Source organism: Armigeres subalbatus, chromosome 1 (assembly GCF_024139115.2).
Source record: "Armigeres subalbatus isolate Guangzhou_Male chromosome 1, GZ_Asu_2, whole genome shotgun sequence".
Taxonomy (NCBI): domain Eukaryota; kingdom Metazoa; phylum Arthropoda; class Insecta; order Diptera; family Culicidae; genus Armigeres; species Armigeres subalbatus.
In genome coordinates, this window is record NC_085139.1 from 187236318 (window position 1) to 187264290 (window position 27973).

General features: G+C 44.1%; 1 protein-coding gene across 3 annotated transcripts in view; it reads left to right on the forward strand.

Annotated features, from left to right (window-relative positions):
- LOC134205616 (beta-1,4-mannosyltransferase egh) overlaps positions 1 to 27973 on the forward strand; it is a 435947-nt gene that overhangs the window by 388614 nt on the left and 19360 nt on the right. The window contains exons 1-2 of one of the 3 annotated variants that reach the window (XM_062681028.1): positions 6699 to 7376; positions 18351 to 19531. In XM_062681028.1, coding sequence (XP_062537012.1) covers positions 18728 to 19531 — 804 coding nt within the window. In that variant the 5' untranslated portion in view covers positions 6699 to 7376; positions 18351 to 18727. Of the gene's footprint in view, positions 1 to 6698; positions 7377 to 7587; positions 7607 to 18350; positions 19532 to 27973 lie in introns of those variants that run through there. The other 2 variants (XM_062681030.1, XM_062681029.1) reach the window with 2 other exon arrangements.

Genomic DNA, 27973 nt, shown 5'->3' on the forward strand with positions numbered 1-27973 from the left:
GCTTCTGCAGCTCTTGATAAGAGGTTTCTGAGCCTTTTGTAGAGAGGCTTTTGGGTCTCTTGTAGAATGGCTTTCGAACCTCATGAATGGTGGCTTTCGAGCCACTTAAAAGAAAGCTTCCTTTGCATCTTGAAAAGACGCTTCTGAGCCACTTGAAAATATGCTTCCAAGCCTCTTTAAAGAAGAATTCTAAGCTTCTTTAAGGGAGGCTTCCGAGGCTCTTGAAAGAAGGTTTCCGATTCACTTGAAAGTATGCCTCTTTAAAGGAGCCTTCCGTGGTTTTTGAAAGAAGGCTTCTGGTCCTCTTAAAAGGAGCCTTCAGAGCCTCTTGAAATGAGCTTCTGAATCTTCCGCACCTCTTGATAAGAGGCTTCTGAGCCCCTTGTAGAGAGGATTTCAAGCATCTTGAATGGTGGCTTTTGATCTACTTAAAAGGAGGCTTCCTTTGCATCTTTAAAGGATGCTGTTGAACCCCTTGAAAGTATGCTTCCAATTCTCTTGGAAGGAGAATTCCGGGATTCTTGAAGAGAGACATCCGAGGCTCTTGAAAGTAGGCTTTCGATTTATTTGAAAGTAGGCTTTCGAGCCTCTTAAAAGGAGCCTTCCTAGCTTAAAAGGAGGCTTCTTGAAAGTAGGCTTCCAGGCCTCTTAAAATGAAGCTTCCGGACCTCTTGGAAGCAGGCGTTTCGGCCTACTGAAAAGAGGCTTCCGAGCTTTTTGATAAAAGGCTTCCGGTAATCTTGAAATGATCCGAGCTTTTTGAAAAAAGGCTTCCGACTTTTTTAAAACGAGGCTTCCGTGCCTCTTGGAAGGAGACATAGGCCTCTTGAAAGGAGGCTTCCGAAACTTTTGAAAGAATGTTTTTGAACATATTGAAAGCACGCATTCGAGCTGCTCTTAAGAAGGCTTCCGATAAGCGTAGAAGGATGCTTCTAATCCTCTTGCAACTAAGCAACGGAGCTTTTCTGAAAAACGCCTCCAAGCCTCTCAAACGGAGGCTTCTGAACCTTTAGATTCTATATTTTAGTTCAAAAACATGTTTCTAACATATTATTCAAAATTTTGTTTAGATCAGGTAGATTGCATTGAAGATTTTTAAATTTGCTCATTCGATTTTCGGCTTTGATTCACTGATCGTAAGGCACATTATGTACAAGACAGTTTTAAAATAAAAAATACACAATTATCAAAACTTTATCAATAAGCTCTGATTGGAATTGTGATACGTCCGCCATTATGCATTTTTGTCCGAGGTACCGCTAGGGCCAGCGAAAGTACCTCTAGGGATACATGTACCCCAGGTTGAGAACCGCTGCTCTAGACAAATGATCGTTATGTGGCGAAGGCGATTTATTTTTTGGATTGACAACCTTACTACTTGATGGGCTACAGCTTTTCGATGAACCTACGCCGAATGGAGTATCCTTCTCCACTGGACTCGATCCTGGGCCAATCGTTTCCAGTCGCCCTGAACATTGAGCGCCATCAAGTCCTCTTCAACTGCAAAAAGCCATCGTGTACGCGGCCTTCCTGGTTCTCTTCTAAATATTATCTTCGCTTGAGCTTAATAATATCCAGCCTTTACCTGGTACAATTCGTGATTCATGCGACGCCGCCAGATACCGTTCTCCTATTTACCATCGAGTATTGTCCGCGCAGCACCTTACACTCAAACACCCCGAAAGCTTTCCGATCAGCCTCCTTTATCGTCCATGTTTCATGGCCGTATAAAGCCACCGGGAGAATCAGGGTAGTATACAGTGCGAATCTTGTCTTCGTTTGCAGACTACGGGACTTAAGCTGGTTACGAAGTCCGTAATAAGCCCTTTTTGCAGCTGCAATACGCCTTTTCAACTCGCGGGTAACATTATTATTTTACTTATGGGTCCTGTACACCTCCGGTGGTGCAAAGGGCCGACATAAAAAAAGATCTCCATCCTGAGCGTTGCACGGCTATCGCTTTAACCTGTTGCCAGGTTAGATTTCGGTCGACTTCTTTTATTTCTTTATTGAGGCTTCGCCGCCATGAGCCTCTGGGTCTGCCTCTGCTGCGATGTCCTGCTGGGTTCTAGTCTAATGCTTGTTTACAGATTTCGTTTCCGCCCCTACGTGAGTGTGGCCGACCCAGCCCCACTTCCGATTCCGAATTTCTGTTGCTATCGGCCTCTGGTGACAACGACGATGGAGCTCGTTGTTTGAGATCCAGTTGTGAGGCCACCAGGCCCGAATTATATACCGCAGGCATCTGTTAATGAACACCTGCAGCCGTTAAGTGTTCTCCACTGATACACACCATGTTTCGCTAGCGTATAACAGCACAGATTTCACGTTAGAGTTGAAAATTCGTATTTTGGTGCGTTCACTTATCTGCCTGTTTTTCCAGATATTTCCCTTGCCCTTGCTTTCTTGATCCGTGCGCCTATGTCGATCTTGGTACCGCCGTCTGACGCCATTTGGCTACCAAGATATTGGAAGCTTTCAACATTCTCCACTGGTTGCCCGGCTACTGTGAAACTGGAAGGAGTTTTACATCCAACGTTGTTTACATCCAACGATTTGGTTTTGTTGACGTTGATGACTAAACCTGCCGAAGAGGAGCGCTCGGCAAGGTCGTTGAGCTTACTCTGCATATCAGAGCGCCGTTGCGCGAGGAGTGCAACATCATCCGCCAATTCGAAGTCATTTAGGTGCTCCATGGTTATAGGCTGCCATAACAACCCGCGGTTTGGTTCACGGTCAATCGCATCTACCAGAATCTCATCGATTACGATGAGGAACAGTAACGGTGATAGAATACATCCTTGCCTCACACCAGCTACGACCCGGATAGGGTCGGACAAGACCCCATTGTGCAGCACTCTACACGAGAAGGCCTCGTACTGTGCCTCGATGAGGCTGATGATTTTCTCAGGAACTCCATTGCGTCTCAGGGCGCCCCACATATTCTCGTGATTGAGACGGTCGAAAACTTTTTCGTAGTCAATGAATACCAAGTAAAGGGACTCTTGGAATTCGTTGACCTGCTCCAGAATGATGCGGAGCGCGACAATATGGTCCACACAGGATCTTCCGGCACGGAATCCGGCTTGCTGCCTCGTAATGCCAACATAATGCCTCGCCAGTTATCGCGTACAGTCAGGTCACCCTTTTTGGGCACCTTCACTAAGATACCTTGTATCCAGTCGACCGGGAAAGTTGCGGTGTCCCAGATATTACGAAATAAACGATGCAGTAGTTGAGCGGATGTCATGGGGTCAGCTTTGAGCATCTCGGCTGATATGCGGTCGACCCCTGGGGCTTTATTCGATTTCATGCTTTGGATGGCTGTTTGAATCTCTAGCAGTGATGGAGCATCGGTATTGACGCGTGTTATACGTCGGATCCTAGGCAGATCATGCCGAGACGGTGGTGGCCTGGATGGCACTTGAAAAAGTTGTTCGAAGTGCTCGAACCAGCGTTTCAGCTGGTCAGTTGGGTCGGTCAATAACTGATCATTCGCGTCTTTCACAGGCATCGTTGCATTCATCTTCGCCCCGCTTAAGCGTCGTGAGATATCGTAGAGGAGGCGAATGTCCCCGGTTGCGACGGCTCTCTCTCCTTCGTCGGCCAGAGAGTCTGCCCACGCTCGCTTGTCCCGTCGACATGAGCGTTTTACTTCCTTCTCAAGAGCCGCGTATCGTTGACGGGCTGAGACTTTCGCTCCTCTGGTTTTCGATCGCTCAATCGCGGCTTTGGCTTCTCTTCGCTCCTCTATCTTTCTCCAGGTCTCATCGGTGATCCATTGTTTTCTCTGGGTGCGTAGTTCGCCCAGATTGTTCTCGCTGGTGGCGATGAAGGCATTCTTGATGGCGGTCCATTGGTCTTACACGCTGCCACCTTCCGGAATATCTGCAGCATGCGTCTCCAGTTCTTCAACGAAGGACCGTTTCACCGTGGCATCTTCCAGTCGGCGTGTGTTGAAACGTCGTCCAACTCTTTCCTCCTGCCGACGAATCCGCGCAATGCGCAGGCGTAGGAGGTGATGATCAGATGCGATATCGGCACTACGTTTATTCCGTACATCAAGAAGGCTCCGTTTCCATTTTCGGCTGATGCAGATGTGGTCGATTTGATTTTCTGTAAAGCCGTCACGGGAGACCCAAGTGACCTTGTGAACCGGTCGATGAGGGAAGAGCGATCCCCCGATCACCATGTCGTTATTACCACAGAATTCTGCGAACAGCTCTCCGTTTTCGCTCATTTCTCCGAGACCATGGCGTCCGATAATGCGCTCATGGTTCGAGTTGTCGGATCCGATCTTCGCATTGAAGTCTCCCAAACAGATCTTGATAACACCCTTCGGAATTATATCTACGACGGCATTGAGTTGACTGTAGAAGTTATCTTTGTCTTGCAGGTCGGCAGCATCGGTTGGCGCATAACATTGGATTATAGTAAGGTTTCGGACCCGTGTTCTAAATCTGGCAACGATTATCCTTTCACTTATAGGTTCCCACATCATAAGCGCAGAGTATGCCTGAGCGCTTAGTAGGAAGCCAACTCCGCGATGCCGGGGAGCGTGTTCACCTCGTAAACCAGAGTATAGCAGAACTTGTCCCGATGGCGTTCTGTGTTCTCCAAAGTTTGGCCAACGGACTTCACTCAGTCCCAGGATCTTAAGCTTCATGCGGCGTGCCTCATTGGCAAGTTGTGCCAATTTACCCTGCTGGGCTAGGGTTAAAACGTTCCATGTTCCTATTCGTGTCCGTTGTTTCGCGCTAAGAGTCGTCGCCGTAAAATCAGTCCGTATTCTTTCATTATCGGATTCTCGAACAAATTGATGTTTCGGGAACAGTAGGTTGTTGGCCCAAGGTTCTTTATCCACCGGGATGGGGCTGCCATCTTAGGTATAGCTTCCGGGGAATAGCATTTCACACTCAGCCGCTGGCTGCCAGAACAGACGCTGTTGGAGCCGCACCTTCTTGGTAAATAGACGTTCAATCAATCGGGTCAAATTTGTTTAAAGTCCCACCCAACACCAGGACTAGGCTAGTGCGCTTTGAGCAGCATACGGTCGGTTTGATAGGGCCTGCTTGCGGACACATGCAGCTTTTTATAGAAGTTCAACAGAGCCCACTGTCGAACCCCACCACATCCTAGGCAGACCCCACAGGACGCACCCTCTCACTCTAGCTGATGTCAGAAGGACAACAGTGCCCAGGCTGCACTACCAGCTAAGTACGCAACCCTTAGCTGGCGGTCAATTGTCATCGGGAGACCCGTGGAAGCGTGAGTATTGGAACTTGTGAGGACCAGAGCTATGTTAGGCGCCCCTTCCCGGATGTCAACTCACCATTTCGCAGCCGTACCATCGTGTAGCCTCATGATATACGAATACAAAAATGGTAATTGTGGAAGTGCTAATTGAACACTAAGCTGCGAGGCGGTGGGGCATGCTATGCCAATAAGTAGAAGACTCGGAAAATCCCGGAATTTCATAAATGAAGATGGATTCTCTATTTCTGACCTAACCTACCAGCCAGATATTTCAAAAATCCCCGTCTGGCGATAATAGGACGCAAACCTGCCAATGCCATTATATCATATCATAAATATCATGCATATTCTAAAAATAGTTCCATATTGCTGTCAGTGCACCGTACCGATGTCTCATGCGTGTTCTAATTTGATTGATAACGTTAACGTATCAAACTGCTGTTTATGTGTGTGATTTAAAAGAAATGAGCCATTGCTTTATTTGTGGCGATAGCCTAATGCACTCGTTATACCTATTTACTTTCGCTGTGAATCAGCTGTTTTGTTTTCGTTCCTTGTAAAGTGGAGTTTTCCGTGCTAGTGAATTCAGTACCCAACACAAAGCCATGAGTGTACCAGAACCCGAGACGCTATATAACGATGAGTCACTTCTTCTTCACTGACGTTGATGTCTTCGTCAATGCCGTCGTCGTCGACGATCTTGAGTTTTGCGTACGATAACTTGCGCGCACCCAACAAGAGCTAGAGCCAGAGAATCACGTGTAATCAGCACTGTTTGACGGATGTACGAATGCGATAGGGCAAAAAATTGCGCGAACTTAATCACTACCCATTCGGTAGAAAATATTTTTATCATATAGCTTCCGAATTCGTAAGCGAGTACATCGAGTACATCTGTCCAAATTATATGTACCAAGACCAAGGTCGTTTTTATGCGATTTGTTTTTTACGACTTTGGTTTTGGATATGAATAAAAATTTGTAGTTAATCCAGGCCCAGAATGTCAAGAAAATTTCCATGAGGATGCTTTCGACCGAAACGGGTAATCAGGCCCGCCATCTCTGTGCCTTTGCTGATTGACTAGCTGAGAACCTGACTGCGGTAATTTGAAAAAGTGATGTACACGCCATTTTTCAAAAATGATGTTAACGAGTAGTAATCATCGAGTTCTTTAACAAAAAATTGGAGAACTTGTGTGTTGTATTGTGCAGTGCACTACGTGCATTGCCTACACTATATGTGTCTTTTGTCTTTACAAAATCTGGTGGAAGACGACAATCTTATTTTTTCAACCTATGCCACCGTTTCTCCCGCAGTAAACATTAATTTTCTGCCTCAGGGTGCCGGAAAGCGGGTATGCAGTGGGAATGTGATAACGCGACCGGGTACTACCGCAACAGTTGTTAGATGAGGGACCAAAGGCTTAGTGTAAATCGTATCGTCGGTCAGAGTTGTCACGCTCGATCCAATCGCTCGTTCTGGGTGTCGCATATCTTCGTGTTTGCCATTCATATCTACACTACAGTAGTTGTGGTGGAGGTATTGCGGCGAGAATCAAGATAACACACCCATCGCCGTTCAGTGGCTAAATGTTGAATGTTGATAGCACTGGTAAAATCTATCAGTGTTGATACGGCTGCTCACTAACGATGTCGGCGGTGGCGACGACGGGACGATTTCTGGCATGACATAGTCGTGTGTTGCATAATCGAAAGTAAGAAAACGCGTGCGCGAGAGTTGCAGGCATTTCTATAGTGTGTAATAGAAATCCCTTTTGCTGCACTGTCCGTGACTGCTGACGACGAGACGCAGGTCATAGGACACACTCTACAACCTTTTGCTCTTTGCGGAGTGTAAAGTACGTCTGTTGGAGAAGCTTTCGAGTGCATAAAAGAAGAAAAAAACGGCTACGAGCTCTATCGCCGTCACCACAAGTCGACTTCAATTTGTTTGCAGTATTACTTTATTAGTCTGAAGGACGACTTGCCGGTTTCTGTTTGTAAACCGGGAGCAGGTGTCGGGTTTACGAAGTTGCCCTGGCAGTGATTTGCGACTGCCAGCCACACACACCGAAGGCGGTCCTGCATTATAAATCAGCTGTTCAGTTCAAGTTTATGCAGGTAATGGTGTTCGATATAGCAAAAAAATATTTTTGGTGCAGTGTTATTTACCAATTGTTTGCACTATTCCTTATCGCTTTACTCATGGATTTCTAGATAACATAGAAAAGAAAACCAAAGTTTACACGTCTTACTGGTGATGTAATAACGATAACGATACAAGCTGCAAAAAGAATATTTGATCAACTTCATTATGCCGATAAACTGCGTTTCAGTATTAAAGGAAGCAGGTATGCAAAGACGCGAATAATTTACTACAAAATTGCTGTGGAACTTGTACATCCCGCATAACCGGTTCAATTATAATTGAATGAGTGTCGCTTGTGTTAGACAGCTTATTTACTATCTTTAACATCGATAGGAAAACAAGAGTTTCATCATTCGACTAGAATTTTTATTTTTATTTCAGTTTGTGAACAAGTGACTAGAAAAATAAAATCTATAATAACTGAAACGCAGCATTTATATGCATAATAAAGGCTCCTGCCTGTACATATTACGTACTTCGTTTAGATTAAATAAAATACAGTTTTTAAATAAATAGATACTCAGAAAGAATAATTATTTTGCTAGTAAAATATTGAATCACCTACCGGGAAAAATCCCGTTTAGCCTATCTCGTACATGTAAATCGCATGTAAACATGCATGTAAAAACTCCATGTTTACTTTAAAATCTAACTTTACATAGGAGGACCAAATAGCGCTTTTGAGACAATTTCTAGGTCCTGATTGTTGAAAATTATGGAATTTCGTTTTCTGCATATACAGTGACCGGCATAATAAAAAGCCCACTAGCCGTTTTTCATACAAAATTGTCAACTTTGGAGATCTAGATCTCGATTGCGTGTGAACCAATTTTGCTGAAAATTTGACCAGAGCTCAGATATAACTTGAATTTTATTACACCTGAGTTTCGACCATATTGATTGATAGGGTTAAAAATTATTGCGGTAATACCAAAATGAATTTTTTGGCAAAAAAATATTTTTTAAATATCTTGAATTCTATAGGTTGACTTATTCAGCAAAAACGCGTATTTTAGAGTTGTAGTTTTCAAGATATTATAAAATCAATTTTTTGCCAAAATTTTTTACCCTATGAATTAATATGATCGAAATTCAGGTGTGGTAAAATTCAAGTTATATCTGAGCTCTGGTCAAAATTTCAGCAAAATTGGTTCACACGCAATCGAGATCTAGATTTTCAAAGTTGACCATTTTGTATGAAAAACGGCAAGTGGGCTTTTTATTATGCAGGTCACTGTAGGTCGGTTTAAAAGCTATTTGGTCGGGGTTCAGCCAAATCGCACCAAGCGCAATAGCCATACCAAATAGGGGAAACCGCCAAATGTTGAACGGCTAATTTTGTCGCCTATTGTGGAACTCCCATAAGAAATGCATGTGCGTTCAACAATAGGCGAAGAAATTAGCCGTTCAACATTTGGCGAATTACCCTACCCATTTTTAGCACAAATTTTCATGTAGCAGATCCAATTGATCACAAATCGTAAAAGATATCCTTCTACCCTCAAACTGAGGATATTCAACAACAAATGTACGAATGAATTGATACGAATTACTTTCGGTTTTCGTTCCATGAACAAAATATCACAAGTCAGTCAAAAAAGCGCTTGGTGCGGTTTCCCTGAGCCCCGACCATTTGTCTGGCAGAACTCAACGGACTGCTTTTAATGATTCTATATCTTGACCCGTGAAGAACACCCTCGGAGTGCTACAGGGAAATGTGTTTTAAGGCCCTTTTTCTTTATTATGTATATTGTATATGAATAACATGCGACGAGTTTTACGATTTTGTGATGTAAACCTTTTTGCACATGATACTGTGTTATTTAATATTCATTGCACCATGCAGCTAGAGAATTAAAAGATGCGATTGAACGCTTGAATAAGGTTTCCGTTCTTTAGGTAGATAGTTGAAGAACAAACAGTTTAAATTAAATATTAGTAAAATAACGTAACATTGCAAAATTGTTCAATTGATAATGTCTCGGTAAAAATAGGTGACGGGACACTTAATCGTGTGCGAGAAGTTACAAAATATCTTGTCTTGACAACGTCATCAAGAATATAGCCAAGAAGTATGAAATACTTTGTAGAGTGAAAACATAATTAAATATTGCTAATAAAATAAAATCAGACACAAATATTGAGATTGCAGCGTTTGCAGAATAAGTTTATGTGTTCGATTTTGTTGTTGGATTCTTTGCAGTTGCTCTCGGTGAAGCAAAGAATTGTGTATTTGACAAATGGTGTTTATTTTTATAGTAATTAACGGAATGCTGCCTCGATATTTGTGTGATCGAATTGAAAGAGGAAGTGACATTCATAGATATAACACTAGGAACGCGGGAGATATAAAAACATCTTACAGTATCGAATTCCTCGCCTTTTCCGTTGGATCCTCTGCAGTCTTTAGCACTGAGTTGATAGCGTCCACCGTGGACTTACCATTCCGAAAACCAAACTGGTTACTCGACAGGCCATCCGTACTCTCTGCGTACGGGGTGAGCCTGATGAGGATGATCCTCTCGAGCAGTTTACCCGTCGTGTCGATCAGGCAAATTGGTCTGTACGCCGATGGGTCGCCCGGAGGCTTCCCGGCCTTCGGTAACAGTACCAATTTCTGCCTTTTCCATCTCTCAGGGAAACGACATTCATCCAGGCATCTCTTCATAGCAAGCCTGAACATGTTCGGGTTTGCTATGATCGCTGCCTTGAGTGCACTGTTTGGTGCTTTGTTCATCGCAAGGGAATTAGCCACTGCGAGTAACTCTTCGTTCGTCACCGGAGCCACCATTTCGGCCACACTCTCAGCTCCTTGCAGCGCTGGAGGAGGCCAGGGACTTGTGGCTCGGGACGGGAAGAGTATTTCGATAATCCTCGCCAACCGATCCGGTGTCCGTTCGGGGGGTGAAGAGCCCCCTTTGGTCTTGGCCATAACGATCCTATAGGCGTTACCCCACGTATTCGCGTTGGCACCCTCGCACAGGTTGTCGAATCACGCTCTCTTGCTGCTCCTTATGGCCTTGTTAAGGGCCAGTCTGGCAGCTCGAAACACTTCACGGCGGACCGCTCTTTCCTCCTCCGTGCTGGGTCGTTGCGTCCAACGTCTAGCCTTGAGGCGGGCTGATCTTAGGGCTGCAATTTCAGCACTCCACCAGTATACCGGGCGTCTGCCATTTCTTGGCAGGGCTTTTCTCGGCATAGTAGCGTCGCATGCGCGTGATAGGACAGCTACCAGTGCATCCCCGCTTAGACTGTCGGTGTTGGCCTCCAGTCCCAGGGCCGCGGTGAAAACTTCGCTGTCGAAGTGATAGGACTTCCACCCTCGGACCTGACAGGGATCACCCGCCCTCGGATCTTCTTCTTCTTATTGGCGCGTCTTACCGCACGGCTAAGGAGGGCCACGCCCTCGGATGCTGCACACTATAGTTGATCTTGAAGCGAATTGCTAAGTGATCACTATGGGTGTAGCCTTCGTCTACCCTCCATTCCAGGTCAGAGACCAGACCGGGGTTGACAAACGTTACATCTATTCATGACTCGGCCCCATTCCTACGGAATATGCTACTGGCTCCGTCGTTGACAAGCACTGCGTCGAGTTTTGCAAGTGCCTCGAGTAACGCTTGTCCCCTCTGATTGGTGCAGCGGCTGCCTCATTCCACCGCCCAAACATTAAAATCTCCCGCTAAAACGAACGGGCTCCGACCTACTTGGTCGGACGATAGCCTGTCGATCATCTGGTTGAATTGTTCCATTGGCCACCTTGGTGGGACATGCAACTACAATAGAACACACCATTGATCTTGGCTATCGCGACACCCTCCGCGGAGGAGTGTACAACCTCTTGAACCGGGTATCTTCCTGTTGTGCGAGCTAGACCCGTCCGCCACCCAGTTGTCATTGTCGGCAGGGACGTTGTACGGGTCGGACAGGAGGGCTCGACTCGACTCCGAGACCGACTGCCACAGCAGTTGCTGGGCAGATGCACAGTGGTTCAGGTTCAGTTGTGTTACTTGCACGGCTTTTTCCTATTGGCATTTCCGAAGGGACACGCAGGCCCGCCTATAACATGGTTCCGGGCCTGCTTCTTACTGGTGCAGATGAGGCACCTAGGTGCCTTGTCGCATTCCTGCGCCTTGTGTCCCTCCTCGCCACAGCGACGGCACATCTTGCTTCGGTCTGGGCCCTTGCAGTCATAAGACTTGTGCCCGGACTCAAGGCACCAGTAGCACCTGTCCACTGAAGGGGACTGGAGCACGCTTACTGGGCATACTGACCAGCCGATCTTCAGCTTCCCTTTCTCAGTGACCTTTTTGGCATCAGCCACCGGGTCAGCTTTGAGTATCTCGGCTGATATGCGATCGACCCCTGGGGTTTTACTCGATTTCATGCTTTGTATGGCTGTTTGAATATCTAGCAGTGATGGAGTTTCGGTATTGACGCGTGTTATACGTCGGATCCTAGGCAGACCATGCCGAGGTGGTGGTAGCCTGGCTGCCACTTGAAAAAGTCGAGTCAAGTACGAGACACTGAAGACGGCCTTACTGTTGAGGTCGAAATACGTATCTGTCAAGATACAATTAGGTGGTGGAATTCAATGGGATGGTATAAACTCGTCTTAGGACAAGTGAAGACATTCCACTAAAAAGCTCAAAATAATTTTCTTATTGAAAAAGTTGTTAGAAGTGCTCGAGCCAGCGTTTCAGCTGGTCAGTTGGGTCGGCCAATAACTGACCATTCGCGGCTTTCACAGGCATCGTTGCATTCATCTTCGCCCCGCTAAACGTCGTGAGATATCGTAGAGGAGGCGAATATCTTCGGTTGCTGCGGCTCTCTTTCCTTCGTCGGCCAGAGAGTCCGCCCACGCTCGCTTGTCCCGTCGATATGAGCGTTTTACTTCCTTCTCCAGAGCTGAGTATCGTTGACGGGCTAAGACTTTGGCTCCTCTGTTTTTTTATCGCTCTATCGCGGCTTTGGCTTCTCTTCGCTCCTCTATCTTCCTCCAGGTCTCATCGGTGATCCATTGTTTGCTCTGGGTGCGCAGTTCGCCCAGATTTTTCTCGCTGGTGACGCTGAGGGCATTCTTGATGGCGGTCCATTGGTCTTACACGCTGCCACCTTCCGGAATATCTGCAGCACGCGTCTCAAGTTCTTCAACGAAGGACCGTTTCACCGTGGCATCTTCCAGTCGGCGTGTGTTGAACCGTCGTCCAACTATCTCCTCCTGCCGACGAATCCGCGCAATGCGCAGACGTATTTCGCCGATGAGGAGGTGATGATCAGACGCGATAACGGCACTACGTTTATTCCGTTCATCAAGAAGGCTCCGTTTCCATTTTCGGCTGATGCAGATGTGGTCGATTTCATTTTATGTAAAGCCGTCACGGGAGACCCACGTGACCTCGTGGACCGGTCGATGAGGGAAGAGAGATCCCCCGATCACCATGTCGTTATTACCACAGAATTCTGCGAACAGGTCTCCGTTTTCGCTCATTTCTCCGAGACCATGGCGTCCGATAATGCGCTCATGGTTCGAGGTGTCGGATCCGATCTGCGCATTGTAGTCGCCCAAACATACCTTAATATCACCCTTCGGAATTATATTTACGAAGGCATTGAGTCGACTGTAGAAGTTCTCTTTGTGTTGCAGATCGGCAGCATCGGTTGATGCTTAACATTCGATGATAGTAAGGTTTTGGAGCCTTGTTCTAAATCTGGCAACGATTATCCTTTCACTAATAGGTTCCCTCTTCATAAGCGCGACTGATAGCTCCCAGACGCGAAATCTGCCACAAACTCATCGTTATCACAATGTATTACTGTGGCTTCTGTAAGATGGTCGCATTAATTGTAATAAAAAATGTCATATTTCAGTGTCAAATTCGCGATTCCTAGCGACTAAATTGAGATCAATTTTTTGCTTCCCATTCCATAATGACCTAATTTATCAATTAATGAAATTTATTTGTATGCATTTTGATTGCTCTGCCCATTTCAGTTGGAAAATTATACATAAAGCTTTATGAAAACAGATTTATAAGACAATCTGTTACTCGCTGGTTGGGTGTATGTGCAACACGGATATCTTCCACACGATCTCTTGATCTTGCTACAGGTATACCTCGATTATATGTATGGATTTTTTTTTACCAAAATTATATAGATATTATTTTGGTATTTTTTGGATTTTGAAAAGCTACTAAACTTTTAAAGTCATGTTTTACATTGATTTCATATTCATTGAGATATTGTACCGCGCATAAAATAATCTGCTCATCCGCCTATTATTCGTCGCAACCAAACATTAGCGTCAGATAGTTGCCTAAGTAAAACATACTTCCAGCAAAAAAAGCCAAAAAGGCATGTTTTCGAAGTTATATATGAAACCGCATACAATCCTTTGATTGGATGACTGGAACTATTTTCATGCTGCAAGGTGCATTGATATACTAATTTTATTAATCAAACTAGAGCTTAAAATATTGATATTCATGAGGCAACTTCGAGCCGAATTTTGACAAACATCGCATGATTATTCAAAACATAGAATGACATATTCAGGTAACTACTTCACAAACTCATTCATTCGACTGTCACTGAGTGTGCTTACTATGTGCAGCAAAAAATACAATTAGCATTGTTCATATTGATGTTTACCGTTGAAAGTGCCTCGCGGATGAAAATCGGATTTAGTTCTATATGATACATTACTTTACTCATTTAAAACGTGTTCAGAATTCAGATAATTTATCATTTTTTAGAATGTGCCTAATATTCAATGACTAATATTCATCCGAATATTGACAGTCCAGAGACAGCGATGGACTTCACCATATTTCTATTATTTTACGCTCTGAATCAAACCAACCACGACCACGCCCTTACAACGTCCAGGAAATCGGGGATTTTATTTCAATCATTTGCATTTTAAAAACAAAAAAAATCTTTCAGCCGTCTTTGTATTTAAATGAATGTTATCCTTATTCTTTCAATATAAATGAAAACCGGGATAATATATTTGTTAAGTACCTTGCTTGCGGATTGTACTGATACTGAACAACAGAAAGATAAATAAATATATGGAATGTAAAATAAATATTCTGGAACGAATCGCTGCTTTAAGAAGGTTACCAACGAATGATGCTGGCAGTTCAGTTGCCCAGGTAACCAATAAGCATTAAAGTAAGCACTATAGTAGCATTATACTGGCATTGCATATGCTCCATGCTGTATATTAGCATTTCGAAAACCTGGCTGTTCTAAATAAGCATTCTCAAAGCAATCATGAGATGCATAGTCTTAAAATAGCATTTGGAATGCACAATGTTGTTTTTCGTTAAGTGCAATGGAACAGCTACATTAGTGCCACTTTAAGGCCTTTAGTGTTCATACGTCAAACGTTTTCAAAATGGAACCATATAGCGGGGACTATTTGTCCAATGAACTTACATTTGAAAATAGAAATCGGTACGTGCAGAATGTTTTTTCTATTCCGACCATGGACAGGAGTACTTGTCATTAACCTAACCCTATCACTAATTACATAGTTTAGCTACATTTTATAATTCCATTGTACTATTTTCGATGAATGCATTAAAGCAGCACTACTGTAGCTGTTTCATTGCAACTGGGCATGACGTTTGTGACGGTTGCATTCTGAGATGGGTAAGATTTAGTTTAAATATTCCTGAAGGGGATTTTGTTTATGTTGGGCAAAATTTTTCTCACTACCATCTCTCTCTTATGGGCCAGCTGGTAAGGGCGATGACAACTACAGCGTCGAATGGCAAGAGCGCGAGTTCGAATCCCGCTCGAAGAAAGTTAAAAAATTATGTTCTATTTCAAATATGAAAATACGATATAATATGAAAAAAAAACTATGTAAAAAAAGAATTAGAAAAAATGCCATTAAAAAAACTTTTTTTCTTGTTTTAAAAATTAAGCATTTATTCAGCATTGCGGATGCTGAATAAATGCTATTCAGCCAAATTTCTACTTTATCGATAAAGTAGGATTGAGCATTTAAGCAGCCATATATTGGGCCAAAACCTGCATTAAAATAGCATTAAAGGCGACTACAGGGCTTATTGGCATTTAATGTTTTGCAATAAAGGCGCATATAATGCCACTTAAATGCTTTATATAATGCTTACTGGTTACCTGGGTAGACTTGAAACGCAAAAAAAGTTCTACAGCAAACACCCTCGAAATCTAAAACGTTTTTTAAGCTACTGCAATGCATTCACATAAACGCAAATAAAAGTGAATTGATAAAAATAACTGAATCTATCTCCCTAAAGGGCAATTCTTCCCTTTCTTATGTGCTTTTTCCATTATTTCTTATTGAGACTATTTTTACCGTGTAACACAAAATTTGAGAAAAATAATGTGCTTCGATTGTATGGAAAATCCTATTATTAGGGGGAGAACGCCGGACATTTTCCAATACCGGACACTTCTCAAAACGGCACTTCTAGAAGATGTTCATATAATCGAGGTACACCTGTACATAGATAGCAACTGCGCGCGAAAACCCGATTCGTAAGCCACACAGTGATTATAAGTTTGGCGGAATGATCCGACGGTAATTGCTTTACGCATTCACATGTTGATAAGAATTATTATTTCGTGAGGCTCTGGTTTGCGTTCAAATGTACTTGACAAACAAAACGACCTTGCCAACGGAACATCACCTTCATTTACTTATCGATAAGAGAAACTGTCGTAGTAGAAGCATTCAGGAATGAACGGGTACACTGCGCTTGGGTTTCAGATGGGTTTGATTGTACTTTTATCGCTGACTCAAATAGGTGAGTGTAGAAATAATTCGTATGTTCATATGACTAAGAATTCGTTTCGCAGAAAGTATGCCAACGCCAATTGAATCAGTTGTTTTTTTTTTCAACGGTTTTTTGCTGATCCATTAACTTTTTGTTTTCAACATTCGTTTGTAAATTATACAACCCTGACCGTTGCACCAAGGAATGAAACAAGTTTAGCGCATTAATGAGCTGTCTATGATCGAATCGGGGCCCTCCTTAGCCGTGCGGTAAGACGCGCGGCTACAAAGCAAGACCATGCTGAGGGTGACTGGGTTCGATTCCCGGTGCCAGTCTAGGCAATTTTCGGATTGGAAATTGTCTCGACTTCCCTGGGCATAAAAGTATCATCGTGCTAGCCTCATGATATATGAATGCAAAAATGTTAACCTGGCTAAGAAACCTCGCAGTTAAAAACTGTGGAAGTGCTTAATGAACACTAAGCTGCGAGGCGGCTCTGTCCCAATGTGGGGATGTAATGCCAAGAAGAAGAAGATGATCGAATATTTATATCAATCCACAGAATTAAGCATTTTAGAAATTTTAATATAAGTGTACATTATTTGCGCAAAATTATGTTAAAAATTCAAATTGGCCCACCGAAGCTACATCCTTTCTGGTGTTTAACTATAACACAAACCTCTGTGCATGGAATCACTGTTTTCGGCATACGGAAAGGCAAAAAGGATAATGAGGACGTGCGCCGAATGAACACACAGACGTTTAAGCTGTGCGCTGTTTTATAAAAATGAATACTTTTTCCTTCATCGAGTTCATTCAAAATGGATTTCAGCACTGCTCAAACGTCAAATAATGAGCGCACACTCATACGTCATTGTGTTTATTCGGTGTATGTTCCCATAGATCAACGCAAAATGAACTCTCCTAAAAAAAATCTGACATTTTAGTGGGTCATATAATGAACACAAAATGAACTTTTGTTTTAGTGAGTGTCAAACTCAAAATCCATATCCTTTAGGCGAGTGAATTTGATGAGTTCCTGCACAGATCTATGAAGTTTGTGAAGTGTAACTGTTATGTGGTCACATTGTTCAATAGACCTGTGCATGTTTTCACTCCAACAAAAGTTCATTTTGCGTTCATTGCACGGACAGGTTTTTCCTCTCAGGCTATGGGGCAGTGTGCCGAATGAACTCTAACGTTTGAGCGGTGCGCTGTTTACTAAAAATGAACACCTTTTCATATATCGAATTCATTCTAAATGAATTTCGGCACCGCTCAAAAGTCAAATAATGAACCTATGCACTGCCCCATGCCCACTTGTACCATGACCAGGAAAAAAATGTTAATGTAGTACTTAAGCTCATCCGGAGATGGCGAGTTCGATTCGCGGTCCGGTCTAGGATGTTTTCGGGTAGGAAAAATTCTCGAAACCCTAGGCATAGTGTATCCATTGTACTTGCCATACAGTGGCGGGCATAAAAAAGCTTTCAATTAATAATTGAGGAAATGCTAATAGTAATATACCTACTAAGTTGAAAAGCAGGGGCAGCAAACTCGTTTAAACTATACACTTAAATAGGTGACATCCATTAGCGTTAGCATTAAGCAATTCCCACAAATTCGTAAGTGGCCTAGGCTATTGTATGAGCGTATCATCACTGCCATCAGCAGTCTAGAATCTAGATCTGTATACTGCCCACGTCCTTGTGAATGCTGAGGAAAAGGAAGGATATTTTGTTGTCCATAGATATGATAAATTAAAGTCAGATTTCTTTGACCTTGAGTGCATACAAAGAGAAGAGAGAAATTATTTTCATTTCCCTCTTGATTCTCACCCCGTAACCTTGTAACCCCATGATTGAAAACTGTAATTTTTACAAATATTAGCTGTTGAACTTTAAAAAACAATGTGCACAATAATGAAACACTAGATGGATTGGGTCAATTGCATTAAAAAAAAGATTTTCACAAGCTGACGATAGTAGTATCTTATCACAATCGACTAAATTGAGCAACCAGTACTTTGAATCAGCTTTGAATTATGTCAATACACGTCTATCATAAGGTGGATATTACTTATCAGCTGTAATCATTATTATCTGTAGTACGTACCTTCCAATTGAAAATATCAAACAGTACTTAAAAGAAATATTTTTCTTTTCACAGGGTATCACACGATTAGACAGCCACACTATTCCTTCAAAACGATACCGAAGCGAATCAACATCAGCAGAACGACCGGGCGCAATGTCTCGCCGCAATTCATCGAGCTTGCAACGTAGGCCATCCACTAGGACTACGTCCGAAACCTGAAATCAGCGCTAAGAAATCTATCACCATAGTTGTTGGTGAAGTGAATCAATCAAATGATGAAGTGAAGGATTAGCATTACAGTGAATCACATCACATCCGAATAATCTTATTTTTTAACTACGTTGCCGCGAGTGAGAAAAATTATCAGAAAAGTGTTCATTGATTTAAAACGCGAAAAGTGTAATCGCGTTTAGGAAAACACATCACCAGTTAGAACAGCAGAGCAGAAAATGCTGAATTCCATTTCGAAGCATCTGCTGCACTGCACGTTGCTCATCACGTTGCTTATAGTGTTTGAAGTGTTTTCCGGTGGAATAAAAATCAACGAGAATAGTTTTGTGGCGATCGATCCCTGGGAAGAGTACGGCACGATACTGACCATTTTGCTGTACACGCTGCGATTGCTTACATTCCTTACGTTGCCCCAGGTGCTGTTCAACTTTTTTGGATTAGTATTTTACAATGCCTTCCCGGAAAAGGTAGTGCTGAAGGGGTCGCCTCTGTTGGCACCCTTCATTTGTATTCGTGTCGTAACCCGCGGTGACTATCCCGATCTAGTCAAATCGAACGTCATGCGAAACATGAACACCTGTTTGGATACAGGATTGGAAAATTTCCTCATCGAAGTAGTGACCGATAAACCCGTGAATCTGTCGAAGCATCGACGGACCCGGGAAATTGTTGTGCCCAAGGATTACAAAACGAAAACCGGTGCATTGTTCAAGTCACGGGCATTGCAATACTGCTTGGAGGATAGCGTAAACGTACTTAACAACAACGACTGGGTGGTGCATTTAGACGAGGAAACCCTACTTACGGAAAACAGTGTCCGCGGAATCATCAACTTTGTCCTGGATGGAAAACATCCATTTGGGCAAGGATTGATAACCTACGCCAACGAGAATGTGGTGAATTGGCTTACAACGTTAGCCGATAGTTTTCGGGTGTCTGACGATATGGGAAAGCTTCGGTTACAATTTAAAATGTTCCATAAGCCATTCTTCAGCTGGAAGGGTAGCTATGTGGTTACTCAGGTATGTATACGAGCTTTATTATTAGTATTTGAATGGTTGAAATGTCTTTATTCATACTGTCTTTTTGAAAGGCATCATCCTTTTTGTTTAATAGTGTAAGACGGGGCAAGATGAGCGAACACCCTAAGGATGATCGTTAGTACCGTCTCAGCAAGCATGCCTTTCTATATTACAAAACGACAGTTCTTTTTTGTTGCATCTTGTTCAACATTTAGACTAGAACGCGAAGTAGGTAACTGGTTTTGTTATCGAAATGTTATTATTTTTCATTGATACCTACTATGAAAGTCACATTGAATAACAGAAATGAGTTGGAAATTTCAGTTAATTTTATAATGTACGTGACTCAAAAAATTCAGCGCAGTAATGGCACTTGAACCTGGGCTTAGTAGTCATGTCACAGATCAAATATCTTGCCCCATCCCAGAGAAAAGGACACCAAGGAAAACGAAATTACTCTAACTTTCTTAGAAAAATAACTCCCAACGTTTGAAACACATTATATTATCACTCGCTTATGGTTATAATTCCTAAAAAAAAACCTATCAACTTCTAACTCCTTGACATCTATGAGGGCGTCGCTGTCCTCTTGTTAAGTAGATGTCATGTCATCATTTCTTTCCCGTTCCTGTAATTGGCAGACTCTAGTCTGTACCCTTTCTTATAGATTGGGCATTTGAGGCCATCCAACCAGCCGGCAGGCAGTTCTTCATCATCCCATATTTTTTGGATAATGTGTTGGATTGATTGATGCAGCTGCTTACTTTCGTGTTTGAGAAGCTCGACCGGAATCTCGTCCTTCCCAGCAGCTTTACTGTTTTCAGCTCAGTTAGAGCCTTCTATACCTCGTCCAGTGTCAAACCTATTTTGAACGCTAGAATGATTCCATTGTGCCACGCCCTGACGATCGTTGTTAACGTTACAACGCCGACATATTTGTATCGGCGCGCCGCGGAGGAAACTTCAAGGAATTAGCCGAGATAATCCCGAAGAATTATCCTAAGAAATGGGAAAAATAATAGATGAACATATTGAGTCATGATGTTTAACCCAAATACCGTTAAGCAAATGCCAATTTGCTTATCAGGAAGGTAAATCATCAGTAACCGCATTACAAGCAGTTGTTACAAAATTAAAAAAAATCTTTTAAAGCAATAGAAATTTCCTTTGCTGGTTTCTTAGATATAGAGGAAGCTTTTGACAACACTTCTTCATAATTCCATAAAAAAGGCAATGTCGAATCGTGGTTTCGATAAATGCATTGTAGATTGGATTAAGGAAATTGTAACAAATAGAGAAATATCACCTAACCTCGGCAACTCTCACATTAGTGTTAGAGCAATCAAAGGGTGCCCACAAGGAGGGGTATTATCACCTTTACTGTGGTCTTTAATAGTAGATGCTCTTCTCAAATACCTGATAGCCCAGGGCTTCGAAGTTATTGGTTTAGCTTACGATATTGTCATAATTGTACGCGGCAAATACAATGACATTATCGCCAACAGAGTGCAAACTGCTTTAAACTATGTCTCACGTGGTGCAATAGAGAAGGATACCTGGATACCTGGTTGGCTACAGCGTCGATACTCCTATGCCTGGCGTATTGTAGAGCTTCATAATCGCCGGTCTTGGGCGATGTTCCTCCAGTTTCCCCGAACGTTCAGGGTCCCCAGGTCCGATTCCACCGCGTGCAGCCAGCGTGTTCGTGGCCTTCCACGAAGTCGCCGGCCCCTATCTGGTTCTCTGTTGAATATTGTTTTCGCTATTCTTTCTTCCGACATTCGCACTAAATGACCAGCCCATTGAAGTCTGCCGTATTTTATACGATTCACAATATTTTCTTCTTTGTATACTTGATACAGCTCATGATTCATGCGTCTGCGCCACACACCGTTTTCTAGTTTCCCTCCGAGTATTGTACGCAGCACTTTTCGCTCGAAAACCCCGAAAGCTCTCCGGTCCGCCTCTTTTAATGTCCATGCTTCATGTCCATAAAGGACCACTGGTAGAATCAGAGCTTTGTATAGAGCGAATTTCGTTTCCGTTTGCATGTTGCGGGACCTAAGCTGCTTACGTAATCCGTAAAAGGTCTTAAAGTGTGTACGGAATCAAATTGCATCACTTTCAAAAGTTGATAACATTTTGCCTCCTGGGCTGATTTTAACGAAATTTTGTGGAAGACGGCTTCAGCATGTGTTATTCACACTGCGTGAATTTCATTACAAAATATCCAGTAGTTTCGAAAATACAGCCGAAGGAGTAGGACGTGTTCAAATAAATCTTGCGCATTCACCTCCATGTTCCACATCTTATAAAATATGTTAGTAATCCAATTATGTGCCTTTGACCCCAAAATCACCAAAATTGCGGCCGATCGAAAGATACTGGTCTGGAATGAAAACACGAGCTTCGGAAGCCTCCGAAATTTATCATTACGGAACACAAAATGTTGATTTAGCCTTTCGCGTCAACATTTCGTATTGGTTTCTAACTCCAACGTCAACATTTTCGATTATCCGACTAATACAAGTAAACTTTCCAAAAAACTTTCTGTTTTGTCGCTTCTATAGTAAAAAACCAAAATAAAAAAAATAGGAAAAGCGCTGAAATTTAATTTTGGACTGATATTTGTCATATTTTGGGAGAGCTTCAATCTCATTGTTCAGGCCGGTTCACAGTGCAGCACTTTTTTTATGTTTTGTTTTCGATTTTTGTAATAGTTAGAGGCGTCAAAAAACATGGTTTCTTCGGGAAAGTTGACTTTAATTAAGTTAAATAATCGACTTACTTAGTTACTTACTTACTTACGGATCCTGTACACCTCCGGTGGTGCAAAGAGCCGACTTGAAAGATCTCCATCCTGAGCGTTGCCCGGCTATCGCTTTAACCTGTTGCCAGGTTAGATTTCGGTCGACTTCTTTTATTTCTTTATTGAGGCTTCGCCGCCATGAGCCTCTGGGTCTGCCTCTGCTGCGATGTCCCGCTGGGTTCCAGTCTAATGCTTGTTTACAGATTTCGTTTCCGCCCCTACGTAGAGTGTGGCCGACCCAGCCCCACTTCCGATCCCGAATTTCTGTTGCTATCGGCCTCTGGTGACAACGACGATGGAGCTCATTGTTTGAGATCCAGTTGTGAGGCCACCAGGCCCGAATTATATACCGCAGGCATCTGTTAATGAACACCTGCAGCCGTTGAGTGTTCTCCACTGATACACACCATGTTTCGCTAGCGTATAACAGCACAGATTTCACGTTAGAGTTGAAAATTCGTATTTTGGTGCGTTCACTTATCTGCCTGTTTTTCCAGATATTTCTTAAACTCGCAAAGGCAGCCCTTGCTTTCTTGATCCGTGCGCCTATGTCGATCTTGGTACCGCCGTCCGACGCCATTTGGCTACCAAGATATTGGAAGCTTTCAACATTCTCCACTGGTTGCCCGGCTACTGTGAAACTGGAAGGAGTCACCGTGTTTACATCCAACGATTTGGTTTTGTTGACGTTGATGACTAAACCTGCCGAGGAGGAGCGCTCTGTGCTGTGCTCTGTGCGCTCTGTACTGTGCTTCGATGAGGCCGATGATTTTCTCAGGAACTCCCTTGCGTCTCAGGGCGCCCCACATATTCTCGTGATTGAGACGGTCGAAAGCTTTTTCGTAGTCAATGAATACCAAGTAAAGGGACTCTTGGAATTTGTTGACCTGCTCTAGAATCCGGCTTGCTGCCGCCGGAGAGTCGCATCGATCTTCTCCTGAATCCGGGCTAGGATAATTATGCACAGAACTTTGAGAACGGTACACAGCAACATAATGCCTCGCCAGTTGTCGCATACAGTCAGGTCACCCTTTTTGGGCACCTTTACTAAGATACCTTGCATCCAGTCGACCGGGAAAGTTGCGGTGTCCCAGATATTATGAAATAAACGATGCAGTAGTTGAGCGGATGTCATGGGGTCAGCTTTGAGCATCTCGGCTGATATGTGGTCGATCCCTGGGGCTTTATTCGATCTCATGCTTTGGATGGCTGTTTGAATCTCTAGCAGTGATGGAGCTTCGGTATTGACGCGTGTCATACGTCGGATCCCAGGCAGATCATGCCGAGGTGGTGATAGCCTGGCTGGCACTTGAAAAAGTGCTCGAACCAGCGTTTCAGCTGGTCAGTTGGGTCGGTCAATAACTGATCATTCGCGTCTTTCACAGGCATCTTTGCATTCATCTTCGCCCCGCTTAAGCGTCGTGAGATATCGTAGAGGAGGCGAATGTCCCCGGTTGCGGCGGCTCTCTCTCCTTCGTCGGCCAGAGAGTCTGCCCACGCTCGCTTGTCCCGTCGACATGAGCGTTTTACTTCCTTCTCAAGAGCCGCGTATCGTTGACGGGCTAGAACTTTGGCTCCTCTGGTTTTTGATCGCTCTATCGCGGCTTTGGCTTCTCTTCGCTCCTCTATCTTCCTCCAGGTCTCATCGGTGATCCATTGTTTTCTCTGGGTGCGTAGTTCGCCCAGATTGTTCTCGCTGGTGGCGATGAAGGCATTCTTGATGGCGGTCCATTGGTCTTCCACGCTGCCACCTTCCGGAATATCTGCAGCACGCGTCTCCAGTTCTTCAACGATGGACCGTTTCACCGTGGCATCTTCCAGTCGGCGTTTGTTGAATCGTCGTCCAACTCTTTCCTCCTTCCGACGAATCCGCGCAATGCGCAGGCGTATTTCGCCGATGAGGAGGTGATGATCAGACGCGATATCGGCACTACGTTTATTCCGTACATCAAGAAGGCTCCGTTTCCATTTTCGGCTGATGCAGATGTGGTCGATTTGATTTTCTGTAAAGCCGTCACGGGAGACCCACGTGACCTTGTGAACCGGTCGATGAGGGAAGAGCGATCCCCCGATCACCATGTCGTTATTACCACAAAATTCTGCGAACAGCTCTCCGTTTTCGCTCATTTCTCCGATACCATGGCGTCCCATAATGCGCTCATGGTTCGAGTTGTCGGATCCGATCTTCGCATTGAAGTCGCCCAAACAGATCTTGATATCACCCTTCGGAATTCTATCTACGACGGCATTGAGTTGACTGTGAAAGTTCTCTTTGTCTTGCAGATCGGCAGCATCGGTTGGCGCATAACATTGGATTATAGTAAGGTTTCGGACCCGTGTTCTAAATCTGGCAACGATTATCCTTTCACTTATAGGTTCCCATTTCATAAGCGCAGAGTGTGCCTGAGCGCTTAGTAGGAAGCCAACTCCGCGTTGCCGGGGAGCGTGTTCACCTTGTAAACCAGAGTATAGCAGAACTTGTCCCGACGGCGTTCTGTGTTCTCCAAAGTTTGGCCAACGGACTTCACTCAGTCCCAGGATCTCAAGCTTCATGCGGCGTGCCTCATTGGCAAGTTGTGCCAATTTACCCTGCTGGGCTAGGGTTAAAACGTTCCATGTTCCTATTCGTGTCCGTTGTTTCGCGCTAAGAGTCGTCGCCGTAAAATCAGTCCGTATTCTTTCATTATCGGATTCTCGAACAAATTGATGTTTCGGGAACAGTAGGTTGTTGGCCCAAGGTTCCCTATCCACCGGGATGGGGCTGCCATCTTAGGTATAGCTTCCGGGGAATAGCATTTCATACTCAGCCGCTGGATGCCAGAACAGATGCTGTTGGAGCCGCACCTCCTTGGTGGACAGACGCTCGATCAGTCGGATCAAATTTGTTTAAAGTCCTACCCAACACCAGGACTAGGCTAGTGCGCTTTGAGCGGCACACGGTCGCTTTGATAGGGCCTGCTTGGGGATACATGCAGCTTTTTATAGAAGTTCAACAGAGCCCACTGTCGAACCCTACCACATCCTAGGCAGACCCCACAGGACGCACCCTCTCACTCTAGCTGATGTCAGAAGGACAACAGTGCCCAGGCTGCACTACCAGCTAAGTACGCAACCCTTATTCGCAGCAGCAATACGTCTTTTCACTTCACGGGAAACGTCATTGTCACATGTCACAAGCGTTCCAAGGTAAACAAATTCTTCAACAACTTCAAACGCATCACCATCAAGCACTACCTCTGCATCAACACCACTAGGTCTTCTCCTATCTCTACTTGATACCATGTACTTTTTCTTGGTATAGTTAATAGTTAAGCCTATCCTCACCGTCTCCCTCTTCAGTGGGACAAAAGCCTCCACTACTGCTCTGCGATCGATTCCAATAAGGTCGACCGTGTGATGATAGTGCCGTTCCTCTGCACGCCAGATCTCCTAATAGCGCCATCGAGTGCAATGTTGAACAATAAATTCGAAAGTGTATCACCCTGCTTCAATCCGTCTAAGGTCACAAACGAGGTTGACACTTCGTCTGCAATCCGAATACTTGATTTCGAGCCATCCAGCGTTGCAGGTATCAGTCTAATCAGTTTCGCCGGAAAACCATGTTCGGACATTATCTGCCACAGCTCATTTCTTTTCAATGAATTGTACGCTGCTTTGAAATCAATGAACAGATGGTTAGTCTGCAAGTTGTACTTCCGGAATTTATCAAGGATCATCCGCAGGCTAAACATCTGGTATTCGCCGACGAAGGACTCCTCAAGCGGCCTCAGTCTGTTAAACAGGATACGCGACAGAATTTCGTACGCCGAGTTCAGAAGGGTAATCCCTCTGTAATTGGTACACTCTAGATTGTGCCCTTTCTTATAGATTGGACATATAAAGCCATCCAACCAGCCAACCAGGCAGTTCTTCATCCTACCATATATTCTGGATAATGTGGTGGATTGATTGATGCAGCTGCTGACTTCCGCGTTTGAGAAGCTCGATCGGGATCTCGTCCTTCCCAGCAGATTTACTGTTTTCAGCTCGTTTAGAGCTTTTTTAACCTTATCCAGCGTTGGTGGTTACACAGCTTGACCGTCGCCGACTATGTCCATCCTGCTCCTTAATACACCTTCATTTTCACCGTTCAACAAATCTTCGAAGTGCACCTGCCACCTGGCTGCCACCATAGTCTTGTCTGTCAGCAAATTCTCCTATCGGTCATTGCACATGGCGGGCACTGGCGCAGTCTTATGCCGCGCGCCATTGACAGTTGCGTAAAACCTCCGTATATCTTTTCTATCAATGTTCTCCTGCGCTTCAGCTATCACACTCTCTACATGATGTATTTTTTTCTGCGGTGGATTCGTTTCTCTTCTGCCCTTGCTACACTGTACCGCTCTCTGTTGGAACGGGTGCGAGCCACTAGCATTCGACTAATAGCAACATTTTTCTCGTCCGTCACTCGCTGGCACTCCTCATCAAACCAACCATTTCGTTGGCGTCGCTGTACAGTGTTTCACACTTCCTGCGCTGTTGTAGTCACAGCTTCGTGGATATTTTCCCACAATCTGTGGGAACAAAGTCGCCAGATCCGGTGGCATCTCCTATCCGCTCGTCCAGATTCTGGTGGTACTGTTCAGCAACTCCTTCAACTGACAAGCGTTGGATATTGAAACGCATCGTTCTGTTGTTTTATGAATTCGTGGCGCTGGAAAGTCGCGCCCGAATTTTTGCAACTACAAGATAGTGATCCGAGTCGATGTTCGGACCTCTGAAGCACCTTATATCTATATTCTAACGTGCGAAGTAGGTACTGCTTATTGCCATCCCTCTACACGGGTAAAAATCCGTTCCCAGAAATGAGAAAATAATTCATGATTCCATGAATCCGTCGTGTTTTCATGCTATGAAAATACACCATGATTTCATGATTTATTTTCGCGTAACGCAACCAATGCGTTACAATTTGGTTGTTAAAATCGACAGAATAAAAAAAAGTTCAACAGGGGATCCGAACTCGAGTACACTGAGCGAGAGTCCGGCGTGCTACCTCTCAGCCGTTCTTACTTCTTGGGAATGGAGTGTTCGAAGTATAACCGGTTATGCATACTGTCGACTGATGAGGATTGCCTAGTACCATGAATAATGTTCCTGAAATCATGAATTATAATCATGGTTTCATGAACTGACCTGATTTCATGAATTTTTATTCATGCCTGTGGGTATGCATTTATTTCCGTGTAGCCGCAGCAAAGGTTACAATTATTTATTTAATCAGACTAAGGCCGAAGTGGCCTGTGCGGTATATAAGAGTCTTCTCCATTCGGCTCGGTCCATGGCTACACGTCGCCAACCACGCAGTCTACGGAGGGTCCGCAAGTCATCTTCCACCTGATCGATCCACCTTGCCCGCTGCGCACCTCGCCTTCTTGTGCCCGTCGGATCGTTGTCGAGAACCATTTCACCGGGTTACTGTCCGACATTCTGGCTACGTGCCCGGCCCATCGCAGTCGTCCGATTTTCGCGGTGTGAACGATGGATGGTTCTCCCAACAGCTGATGCAATTCGTGGTTCATTCGCCTCCTCCACGTACCGTCCGCCATCTGCACCCCACCATAGATGGTACGCAGCACTTTCCTTTCGAAAAC